General features: G+C 40.3%; 1 protein-coding gene across 5 annotated transcripts in view; it reads right to left on the bottom strand.

The window, feature by feature from the left end:
• Window positions 1-12,956, bottom strand: part of LARGE1 (LARGE xylosyl- and glucuronyltransferase 1) — a 275,468-nt gene that overhangs the window by 131,595 nt on the left and 130,917 nt on the right. For all 5 annotated transcript variants that reach the window (XM_015863596.2, XM_015863603.2, XM_032445042.1 and 2 more), the window contains one exon: window positions 8,612-8,694. In XM_015863596.2, the coding sequence (XP_015719082.2) occupies window positions 8,612-8,694 (83 nt within the window). The remainder of the gene's footprint in view (window positions 1-8,611; window positions 8,695-12,956) is intronic.

The following is a 12,956-nucleotide window of genomic DNA, read 5'->3' as shown; positions in this document are numbered from 1 at the left end:
TAGTTACAGAAAAGGCAGGAAAAGGGCTGGTTAGAGGGCTTATATAAGAGTTAATTGTGATGACAGAATAAACTCACAGCTGATCTGAGTTTAGCAAAGCACTAAGCTATAATATGCCTTCCAAAAAGACAAAGCTCTTTTCATCTCCCATATGTCCTGGAATGAGCAGAGGAAAGGTAAAGCTATAGGTTGCTGAGGTTTGCAGTACCAACCCAAAAGGATCACAGTAATTATGACTGCTTCACTGACCCAGCAGGAGGGAAGAAGATGCCCTGGCTCATGCAGATTCCACAGTAACCAGGCTCATTGCCAATCAGGAAATGTATTTCATTATCAGAGAAAAGACCAAGGGAAACAAAGGTCCAAAATTAGTGGAATTGGTGAAGCAGTATTTCAAGGTAAATAGATGTATACTGCCAACACAATCTATACAGATTCTTCTGCTTAGCAGGGTCTGGTATCTGGTCAGGCTATTTCCCAGCTGGTCATCTTCAGTAATTTTTTTTTCAGGGTCATTTTTCTATACATTGCAAAGTCAAATAAGAAGAATAAAATCAGTTAAAAAAAAGAAAGCTACAACTTCTTTCAAAGCACCACTTAGTTAAATGGAATTGATAAAAAAAAAAAAAAAAGCATTTGCAGATAAAACACACTACTTGAAAAAGAAAAATCTGATACAAAGACGCTCAGATGTTCAGTAGCAGTTTATACTTATCTGAGTGACCCACAGTGTATGAAACTTAAATGGGAACAAGTGGGTGACATTTTCTTTAGTTCAGTTCCTACTGGGAAAAAGAAAAAAGGAGTAGTTTTACTCCAACTCAGAAATCTCTTTCAAGTTATTAGCCTCGTGGTAAAGATTCAGCTGGAAGGAAAGTACGTGTCAGAGGCAAAGCAGAGGATTATCGCTTACAAAAATATATCCCTTGAACAGAATAGTGACCCGCTGACATCTACAACTAAACGTGCATCAGCCTCACAAAATTGTACTCTGGATTAGATTTTAGTTATGTGAAAGGGTAGGCTTGACTGTAGTGCTAGAAGGCAACAGAGCACGGAGAGAAACCTGGAAGATGTTCTGAAGGCAACAATATTAGCATACACACAGATGACGTTTTTGGATGTTCTAGTGTTTGCAATGTGCAAAGCCCAAAAGATAAGGATTGCTTCGAAGTGTTTATGAAACAAGTGCAGAAGCTTAAAGATCAATCATCATCCACCACGAAAGATGAGAAATCCTTCTTAAGTGATACTAAAAAGGGATGTTATTTTTTTCTATTAGTTATTTGCCAACATCACTGAATCACTAGCTGTCAGAATTAGGGGTGACAGCCAAGGACTTCACTGCAGGCTACATTTCATTAGACCCAGATGTTTTGCAATAGCATTGGTGCCAGAGGAAGGATAGACATGTTTTGGTGTACACTATTTACAAAACTGAAGTGAAGCTGAGGGACAGCCATATAGAGAGCAATCTTTGGCATGCATTAGCAGCTACAGATTAAGAAGTTTGGGAAAAGAAGGAAAAGACCCAACTGTTTCCTTTCATTTCCCAAGCCACAGGACTTCACTGCAGGATTTCTATCTAGTGCTGAAGGGAACTTGGAGTGAAGTCTCATAAAAAGAGTGATGACCAACACAAACTGACTCAAAATGTGAGCTGAACCTCACCTGACTTCCCCTTTACTAACAAACTTCAAAGCACAGCTGTGTGTTGTATTTATTTTTAATGTATATAGCATCACAGAATATCTTAAGTTGGGAGGGACATACAATGATCATTGACTCCAACTGCTGGCTTCTCACAGGTCTACACAAAAACTAAACCATGTTTCTGGAAGCACTGTTCTGGATTGGAAGGGACATCAAGGATCATCAAGTTCCAACCCTCTTGATACAGGGAGGCCACCAACCTCCAGATCTGGTACCAGACCAGGCTGCCCAGGGCCCCATCCAACCTGACCTTGAACACCCCCAGGGACAGGGTATCCACAGCCTCTCTGGGCAGCCTGTGCCAGCACCTCACCACTCTCTCTGTAAAGAACTTCACCCAACATCCAAACTAAATCTTCAATCCTTGAGCTTAAAACCATTCCCCCATTCATTCTCTTTCTTTTCATAATCCCCCTTTAAATACTGGAAGGCTGCAATGGGATCTCCAGGCCAATATACGATTATTTCAGTAAAATAATCAAATTCAAAGCCAAAATAATAGGTTTTGAAGAACTCCAAGTTTCCACATTAATTTGTATGTTTGGAAGTCAAGTTTTCCAGTGTTCCAGGTTACAGAGCAACCCTTGAACTCTTATCCTCCAGCTTCCTCACTATTGAAGCAAATATTGAAATGCTCATGGAATTTTCCCCCATATGCAAAAATCACTTTGTCTCTTTTGTGTCAAGGATTTTGAATATCTCAATTTTTACAAAGTACATTTTTTCACAGTTTCTGGTACATGGAAAATGCTGATGTTACTGTTGAAATGAGGAAAAAGGCCATTTCAAAATATGGGCATTTCTCATCAAATGGAAACTCAAGGTTTAAACCACTTTATTTAGAAAAGTGTAAGTCATCGTACATTAAATTATTTCTACTTATCTTAAGACCAGAATACAATCTGACAACGTAAACCACACATAAAGAGAACACATTTCTTTATCTAAATTGCATTCTCCAAAAGTGAATGAAAAGAGATTCTTCCCAATATTTTCAAGCACGAATGCTTAAATATAGGCTCTTAAGCCTAAATATAGGAGCTTAAAAGAATGCTTTCATTTTCAGAATTGCCACAATCCTATAAAGTTTAGTGCAGCAAAAAGAAGTAATTTTAAAAGCCAGGCTAAAAATTAGGAGTTTATTCTGAGATACTCATTTCTCTGTTGTTTTTTTTTTAATCACAATGTCTTATTTTTACATTTCAAAACTTCTTATTCATCACACTTTCGATCTGCTTGCTCAAGCATTTGCGGACCATTCTTTTGGAATAGCCACTGTCACAGAGTTAAATATAAAAACCTACAATTGAAAAAGGGAGTAGTGAATCAAGACTCACTCTTGCATTCTATATTATTCCATAGCTCAATTGTTAGCAATTCAAAAAGCAGCTGCTTGGTTGTATAGTCTCACACTGCAACAGAGGAATTTTATTGTCTAAGAATATAAAAAGGTCAGTAGCCCGGGGGGTTTATTTCCAAACCTTATACTTTATTAAGGGAAGCACAACAAGGTGATACCTTTTATATCTGTAACAAATGGTAACAAGCACTTCAAACAGAAATTACAAAAGGCAACTTGGGATTATTATTTTTTTTTTTTCCTAATGCCCACGTGACAATTCATGTCTTATGTGGGGAGAATTCCAATGTGAAAATCATTACAGAATGTTCATACCCATTCACACACAGTATTGACTAAAATGCTCCCCAAACTACTGGAGAGATCTTAACATGCATGAGCTGCCTCATGGATGGATTGTCTTGTTTTGTGTTAACTTACAAGAACCACTTCAGAAATTAATAAAAGATTATATGGCCAGGCTTCTTTTAAAGACTGTTTACTCCATTATTTCTCCGTTAGGACAGCAATAAAATACAAAATGAAGCACGTATTACTGATGCATTCACATGCATTGGAGAAACCAGTTCACACACAATATTTTTTATCAGAAGAATCTCCAAATAAAACACGTGTTAGAAAAGTTGGAAACAATGACAGAAGTTTTAAATTATCAAATGAACTCCATTAAGACAAAATGGTCTTCATGGAACACAGTCGTGAGATTACGTAAGCTTCAATTACCTGCCACTGTTGACTTCTAAGTTTTTTCTTGGAAGGTGTATGTCATTCTTTTTATTTAATTTAGGTTTTCTTTTTGTTCGTCTTGCTCTACTTATTGTAAGAAAAGCAGATTATCCTTCTTATAGCAAACTATAACATAGTTTGAAGTCCTAATCACAAAAATACTCAGGCATTTGCTTACCCTGAAGTTTGTAAAGTTGTCTTTTGAAAAGGCTACGTAACATTACAAAGTGTTTTGTTTGGCTGACTGCTTTTGTTTATACTGCGAGCTCACATCACCTTTGAGGGATGACTTACCAGATTAAAAGAAAACAACCAAACCCAATCTTTGCTGTCATACAAACCACTACATGCAAGGCAGTACTTTGGCAAGGCAGCATTAGCTGGCACAGAAGAGAAGCTAATTTCTCACAGATTCTCAGGTTGACCTAACATGTCAGCAACATGTCATAGCTGTGTAATTTTGGCCTTCCGTTGTTCCCAAATGAAACGTGGTGTTTCATCACGTCTTTGGAAAAGAGAAGAGCACATTAAAAATGATTTTAGCTCTTGATGAAGTTAAGAACTACCTAAGCAGAGGCAAGAATGGTCTTTGCAATCTGAAACTGTAAGCACTGTCCTTTTCTAATTCTTACGATCTTCCGAAATGGAGTAAAACACTGAAAAGACAGAATGTAACTTGTACCAGAGGTTTCAAGGATAGTAATTAGCCACAGGCCACTGCAGCACACCTGAAAATGAAATGCAGATGCTCTTCTGGACACTGTGCACTGTTTCCAAAAGCATCTGCATTTCATTCTGTCCATTTGGCCCAATATCTTTAGCTGTGTTTTAGCCTTTGGCTCAGAAAAACTAAACCTAAGTTGCACTTAGGTCACACTGATAAGAGACCAAACTGGCTGAGAGAGCTTCTTCACTCCTGCAGCAGATTTATAAAATCTGTCATAATTAGGGTCTAGATGCCCAGGAGAGGTAAACAGGAAAGTTGCAGACGAAGACTAAGTGCTCATTCTCCATGCCTCCCTCTGTGCAGAAGTGCCAATGCATATTTATCAGAGTCTGCAAACTCTGCACTACCGCAGCTCTGCGGAGTGTCCCCCTGAGAACAGACTGTCAGTTATGTCAAACTGGGTGTTAAAAGCTGCTGGGATTTTGTGGCTTGAACATACGTTTTTTAAAGGCAGAACTGGAATCAAGCTCCTCTTCTGTTGGGAGTGAAATGCGTTTTTGAATGACGGTGTTCTTATAAGGAATTTACCACACCAGCTCTTTCCATTCCTCCTCTCCCTCTCTGGAATCCAAAGACAGACACAGCTTCTCAAGTGGCTTGAACGAGTAGCCTGCCTATGTATCATGATATACGGTATGACTGGCATCACAAACTTGCTTTTTTAGAGCTGGCAGAGGAAGACCTGGGCAGAGCTAAAATGTTCAATACGCAGGATTTGCTGCACTTTCATGCAAGAGAGCAGAGACGGCACACTCCATCTATAGAAACTCCTGTAGTTTTCATTCTTAATGACCCAGCATCCCTGCTGTCTTGCATCTCTCTGTCTAGCACTCTAGCTCAAAGCTGGGGCTATAACAAATATGTTAGTATGCCGGGGGAAGATGATTAAACTGACGTGGCCTCCTTTCCTCTAAATTTTTACACTTCAGAAGTAGGGATTCCCTACTTAGGCATCTCTTCTTTTTTCAGAATAGAGACACTCAGCTGAAACATGCTTTAATTAGTAAAATGGAAGAATATTGCAATAAGAGACAGGTGGAAATGGCTTTAAACTGGAAGAAAATATATTCTAGACATTAGGAAGAAATTCTTTATTGTGAGGGTGGTGAGACACTGGAACAGGTTGCCCAGTGAGGCTGTGGATGCCCCCTCCCTGGAAACATTCAAGGCCAGGCTGGATGGGACTTTGAGCAACCTGGTGTAGAGGGAGGTGTCCCTGCCTATAGCAGGGGGGTTTGAACTAGATGATCTTGACCCAAAACATTCTGTGATTCTATGGATAAGGAAGAAATGTCTTCAAGAAGTAAAGTCAGTTCTCTGAACACCTTTTCTATCTAGTGGACAACTTAATGCCTTGTGAAAAAAGCTTGTTCTGGGCAGGAAAGTACACACAGTTTGTCTTTAAGTACGTTTTAAGCAAACAAGCCAGACAGGTTATTCTGACAGTTAGAACAGATAAGAAGTCTCATTAGCTATACTGGACTTCATCTTGATCACTTCTGCTGAGCCAGATAAACCCTCTGAGATGAGCAATACTGCCATCCAAACAGCAGCTGTGTTCTTGACAAAGTGAAGACTCCACCAGACTCAGAAACACAAATGTTACTTCTCTTTGTTTTGCTTCATTACTTTAAACGTATTTCCTTATAGCAGATCATAAGTTTGTTAATTTTTCAGGGACGTTTCCTTCAAATAACACAAAAGGAAACTGTTTAAACCTTTGAGCTATGATGTTCCTCTTACAGTGTATTTGGAAACATACAGAAATTGAGCCATTTTGAAATGGTGGAAAGTAACAGGAAAGAAAAATTCCTAAAAGCTGGGAAAAAACAAATCACTGTAAACAAACAAACAAACAAACAAACAAACAAACAAAAAGAGTATTTGCAAGAAACCCCTTAAAAAAAACTATCAGAGTAGACAAAACGCCCAACATTCTTGCAACAAAAAGCTAGTTTACACTGAATAATTCAGGATTCTAATTGGATATAGATTGAGTTTTAAAATTTAACAGGATTTTAGCATTCAGAAATATTCAGCCTAGAGCATGATACAGGTTTTTACTGCTGTTTTGGTATTGGTATGTTTATTTTAGTAGTGTTTTTCTTCCTCCTGGCCCTTTCTAATATTCATCTAACAGGAACATACTATTTTGGGGAAGATCTGTGAAGGCTGCATTTTAATAGTGAAAGTCTCAAGTTTTGGAGGGTAGAACAGAACAGTTTACTTGTAAGGGACTTTAAACAATCATCGAGACCAAATGCCTGACCATTTCACGGTAAACCAAAATTTAAAGCATATTATTAAGGCATTAACAAAGTGCCTCTGAAACACTGACAAGCACAGAGCATCTGTGTTTGACCACCCTCACAGTATTGAAAAACATCCTGATAACTACATTAGAGAATTTCCCCTCTCCACCTGCACTCCAGCCACTCTTAAAAATGTAATTTAATGAGTTTTTTCCCACAGAAGAAGGCAGGTAGGCACTTAAATTCTCTTTGAAAGCTGACAAAAAAGGAGTAAATTAAAATGGTGAATTAAACACATTGCAAGGGCATCAAAACTCTGTTCCAGCAGGGTTCAGAGCAAACATAAGGAGCAAAGTAGGGAACTAGAATGACCCACTCAAGGTTTAAAAAGATATCAGTATGATGTGAATAAAATTCATCCTCCCTGCTATAAAATATCATTTTGTTTGAAGTAGTGCTTGAAATTGTCTCCTTAATAAACTCATTAAACACTATGGACATTTTACTGGTCTATTTGTCCTTTTTGAGTTAAAGAGTTTGATGAGTCTCTCAACTCCCCATTTCACAGAACCACAGAACCGTAGAATCACCGAGGCTGGAAAAGACTTCCAAGATCATCTAGTCCAACTGTCTACCTACCACCAATATTTCCCACTAAACCATATCACTCAGTACATCTAAATGCTTCTTGAACACCTCCATGGATGGTGACTCCTCCACCTCTGTGGGCAGCCTGTGCCATTGCAGCACCACTTTTTTCAGAGAATAAATTTTTTCTAATATCCATCCTGAACCTCCTGTGGTGCAACTTGAGGCCATTCCCTCTTGCCCCATCAGTATTATACTGGGAGAAGAGGCTGACCCTCACCTCACTACAACCTCCCTTCAGGTTGTTGTAGATAGCAATAAGGTTTCCTCTGAGACTTCTCTGACTGAACAACCTCAGTTCCCTTAGCTGTTCCCTATCAGACTCGTGCTCCAGACCATTCACAGCTCCATTGCCCTTCTCTGGACACACTCCAGGGCCTTAACATCTCTTTTGCTCATGCTGGAAACACTATTTCTCATACAAGCCAAGATGCCATTGACCTTCTTGGCTACCTAGGAAAGCATCATCTGAAATGCTGACTAAACCAAACAAGGGATACACACATATGTGCATGCACAGTTTAACACCATTTCAGTTTTTCTAAAGCTGCTATTTATTAAGAGAATCAGCTATTTTATCTTCATTGGGCATTTATACCCCTAAAACCTGGCATGCAATTATGCTTTATGTGTTAAAACCAGGTTGCAAAGCTTTCTGAGGGGCTACCAGTAGATCCTCCAAAGCCACAATAAATAATCTGAAATAATACAGTCTATAGTAACAGGATTATACTGAAAAATAAACAACTAAATAGGAAGCAAGGATAGCCAAGAAACCACCAATGTGTCTTTATCTGTATGGCTTTCAAATTAATACCTACACCTGTGCCATAAACTGGAACCAAATGTAAGCTAAATGAAAACAGTGCTGTTATTGCTATTATCATTATTTTACAGCAGTCAGGAGTATGCAGATGCTTTACAGTACAAATAAATATGGTCCCTATACCCGCAGTGCAACAAGGAGAGGTAGCAACCGGATTTCTGAACACTTCAATTCACTTTACAAATCTTTAGAGGAGCGAATCTATTTCTGGTGGTCACATATTTCATGCTTCATCCCTTTCAAAGAAGAAGAAACAAGGGAAGGGTATCTGGCTTGTTTTTGAGTAAGAGTAAACGTGACAATAGCTTATTTGTGTATCTATATATATATGGTATATAAGAAGAAAAGTGTACGTTTACCTGTGAAATAAGACGGACTTGACGAGTGTGACAACATCCCGACTGGCATTATACCCTGCACAAACAATGGCGACATGGATGGTCTGCGGGAAAAGAGGAACAAAAAGAAGAAACATTAAAGCCTGCTCCTGTGTTCTACCGCTTATTAGGGACAGCACATACATGACAGAGCTTTTATTTAGTGCAGCAATTGTGAAAGATTTGAGTGGGTGTTCTGCAGCTGTTTGCAGCCCACTTGAGGCAGTTTGTTAAAAACATCTTAATTGAGTTATAACACCATCATCATTCCAAAGTCATTACTGTCCCTAAATTACATCAGATGTCTGAACAAAATTGCATTTATTAGCTAAGAGCATATGTGTGTGCACGTGTATACAGACGCACATCCATTAGGCAGCACACAAAATTCTCAGTGTGCAAACAAGCAGCCACTGTTAAGCCTTCTGAACTCAAAGCTTACAAATATGTCTGACAGTAGCAGATATGCTCTTAGAAATTCTGCATCATGTCCATCATAAGGATGCCTTTTAAGGAGAGAGTGAGCAAGCTCTGATGGACCACAGGGACAATTACTTTGCCCAGGGAAGGGTGTGTCCCATCAATAATGGGCCTTCCAGTACTTAAAGGGAGATTATAAACAGGATGGAAATCAACTTTTTACATGGATAGATAGTGACGGTACAGAGAGGAGTGGTTTTAAACTGAAGGATGGGAGATTTAGGTTAGATATTGGAAGAAAACGATTACTTATAGAGCAGTGAGGCACCAGCACAGGCTGCCCAGAGAAGGTGTGGGTGCCCCATCCCTGGAGGTGCTCAAGGCCAAGTTGGATGGGGGCCTAGGCAGCCTGAGGCTGGGGGTGGCATCCCTGCCCATGGAAGGGGGTGGGATAGATGGGTTTTGAGGTTCCATCCAACCCAAGTCATTCTGTGATTCTAAGACTCTACAATAATACAGGACATGAGCTGGGAAGGCATAGGTCACTTCTCTGCCTATGACTGGCAGCATAGGCTGCACTAGGCAGTGTTAACATGAAATTGAGAGTCTGTACCCCAGCACTTTGGTAAATATTCCCTTCTCTTCCTTATTCCTCCCTTCCTTTTAATCTAAGGCAGAAGTTTGCTTATCTGCTGAAGACGAAAGGGAAAATTGCGCTACTACTCCTGATTATTAAGTCAGCAAGTAATAATTTCAAAAATGCTGTTAAGTTACTCGTCTCTGGTTTTAAAATTAGCCAGCTTCTGTATCTTTCTGTTTCTTACTGGTCACAGAAATGAAGGAGAGTTTACCAAGCTGGCAGCACAAAGCTGCGATCAGGGGCACAGCTGTGAAACTGCAGGGAAGCCTCATTTGGCTTCCATTTGAAGGTTGGTTAGCTGGTCTGTCACACACACACAGCTCTCATTTTCCACAGACAGCCCACTACATTGAGAACAAATAAGGAATTCTGCCTTCTCACATAGTCATACATTCCCAAAGCTTGGCCTTTAACAGAGGCAGATTTACACAGGAGGTGGCGTGCATTGGGCATGTCTAAAGAGTCCCTAGTCCCATCCATTAACACCAGCTGGTCCAGGGAGCAATTTGGATCAACTGATGGCCGAGTGGCTGTACTGTTGTACAGTCCCACATGAACACTGCAGCTGCCTCCTGCCCCAGCATGCGTCACTAGCTGGGAAGATGAGAAGATTTTAGAGGATTGGAATTAATAAGGTAACCATCCAGAGAGGTAGGAGAAAGAAAATACAGCACAGCATATTTTGACAACAGTGCTGTGAGATATTCCACAATTCAAATTCACTTTCATGTCAAAGGGAGTTGAGCATTCTCAGCACTTTGCAGAAAGTGATTGCGTTTCTCTCTTGTGATGATAATAGAGAAGAACACAGGCAGCTTTTATTTAATAGCTGTTTGTATGATGCTTGTGGGTATGGGTTCCCATGTGGTGCAGATTTCTGACACTGCATGCCCTGCCTCCTCTCTCAATCACAGAATCACAGAATAATTAAGGATGGAAAAGATCACTAAGATCATCCGGTCCAACATCAGCCCATCCCCACCATGCCCACTGACCACGTCCCTCAGTGCCACATCCACACGGTTCTGGAACACCTCCAGGGACGGTGACTGCACCACCTCCCTGGGCAGCCTGTACCACTGCAGCACCGCTCTTCCTGAGAATAAACAGTTCCTAATACCCAGCCTGAACCTCTGGTGCCACTTGAGGCCATTACTTCTTGTCCTTTTGCTGTTACCTGGCAGAAGAGGCTGACTCCTAACTCGCTACAACCTAGCATTTCTCAGGTTCTAAGATTCTTCCCTTCAATCCCAATAAAAACAGAATTAATTGAAAATGGTTTTAGGTGTGATTTAAACGCTTAAACACCTGAAGACACTGGACCAGACGCAAACACTTGATGAGTTTAAATGGAACAGCACTGTCATGTCACTGTCAACTTCATTTTACACCTATTGGACAAATAAACTCTCCTCACATGCTCCCTTTTCACCCTACAACTCCCATCACAGCCTGTTAATTCTATCGGGGATTTGCCCACACCCATTTCCTTTTCCTAAATCAGACTGTTTCAAAGCTAAAATTTGGCATTCCTTGGTATCTTTTAGTAGGTGCTGCTGTCCTGAATGCTTATTTAGCCAAGGTGCAGGGAGGAGACAGCTCTGGCTGCTCTGCTGAATATCTCTCTAAAATTCAGAGACACGGGAATCCATATATCTCTTGCTCAGTCTCTGCAGTGTTTGATACTACTTATCTGCCTGCCATCAGCTATAGAGAAGAAAATTATTTCTAAAAGATAATAGAAATCTAGTCCTTTTCTTCTTGCACAGTTTTTGCCTGAAGCATGCTACAAGACTGTTTCTCCTCTTCTCTTGATTCACTTTCCTTCCCCTTGTCGCTTAACTGTTAAACAGAATCGGTTGGAAAATTTGTAAGTCAACGTAAGGTCAACAACCTGAACTGCTTTCTAATGAAAAAGCCCTGATCTCAAGTTTTCTCCATGCTTATCCCAAACACATGTCTGGATTGAGACCAGCTGGCTGTAGCCATACCTTGGCAAGATGATAGGGCAATAACAGCTGGAAGAAGGAAACACTTCAAAGACCTTGCATCCTCTTGAGTACACTACTGTATGCACCTGCTCCCAGATTGTGAAACTGATCAGCAGCCTCCCAGATCTCTGAAACTCCTCATTTTCCTTCTGCTGCTGGCTAGAAGTCTGTACCCCATCCCACCAGAATGGGTGACTGTAACACACAGCCTCTGAGGCTGCAATGACCACTTAGGAGTGAAGCCACATAAGCCATGGATGGCCCAGCTTCCCCACAGTGCAGCATCCATCTTGGTTCAACATGTCCCTCCAGACATCTCACATGGAAGCTCTGCATTTGATGTGCAGCTCTGTGCATTTGATGTGCAAAGCTCCACACTTGCTCCTCACTGTCTGGAATCAGTGTTGATCATACAGCTGAAGTGTGGATATTCAGAAACCACTGCAAGATGAAACTGAGCTCCTTGAAAGCATCCATCCCCACATTCACTCACGCATGCAGATATGAATACATAATTAAAACACTGCAGAAGTTACCCACACTGTTCCTCCTATACAATGGGGATCAGAGACACAAAGATAGCTGCTTTAGATTTAAAATAGTTTAGGTAGTGTTCAATCCCACATGCTTAAAGGCATTTAAGGAAGTTAAGCTTCTTTAGGAAAGGGAGTTTAAATAACACCAAGGTGCACAGTGACATTAAATAACATCAAGGTGCACGCTGACATGGCTTAGCTGCTACAGACATGAAAAAAACATTTTTAGGAATGTGGTATTTCTCATAAAGCCATTCTGGAGTAATATTAATAGGAAGAAAATTCTTAAAATCACACAAGAACCGGGCCTTAGATCCCATGCTGAGAAGCATGAGGTGCCTAGATAAGCAGATGTTATCCTTTTTCTTCCTCAGGCAATGTTTTGGAATGGTGAAATACTACTGTTAATAAACTCTAATTAGTTTAGTGTCTTTGGTAAAGCATTTCATACTTCAGTAATTTCACAGTAGTACTAGCCAGGCATTCCATTACAGTTGTTTAACCCTCCATAAATAATTTATGACTGTGATTAGGAGGTATTAAAAGCATGTTACAAGTATGTAAATATGGCACAAATGCCTCCCCATGGCAGGTTAACATCTGCCTTTCCTGTGTTTTTACAGCTCTTAAAGTGGTGGGGCCTTTTCTTCATGGCCCTGGAGCCCTGCATGTTCAACGCTACAGAGCAACAGCATTGAGAATAATAACAATACAAATACGCCTGTAAAAATGCAGCAAAT

The sequence above is a fragment of the Coturnix japonica genome, chromosome 1 (genome assembly GCF_001577835.2).
Source record: "Coturnix japonica isolate 7356 chromosome 1, Coturnix japonica 2.1, whole genome shotgun sequence".
Classification (NCBI taxonomy): Eukaryota; Metazoa; Chordata; class Aves; order Galliformes; family Phasianidae; genus Coturnix; species Coturnix japonica.
Note: the sequence above shows the minus strand (reverse complement) of the source record. Positions and strands in the feature narration are given on the sequence as shown.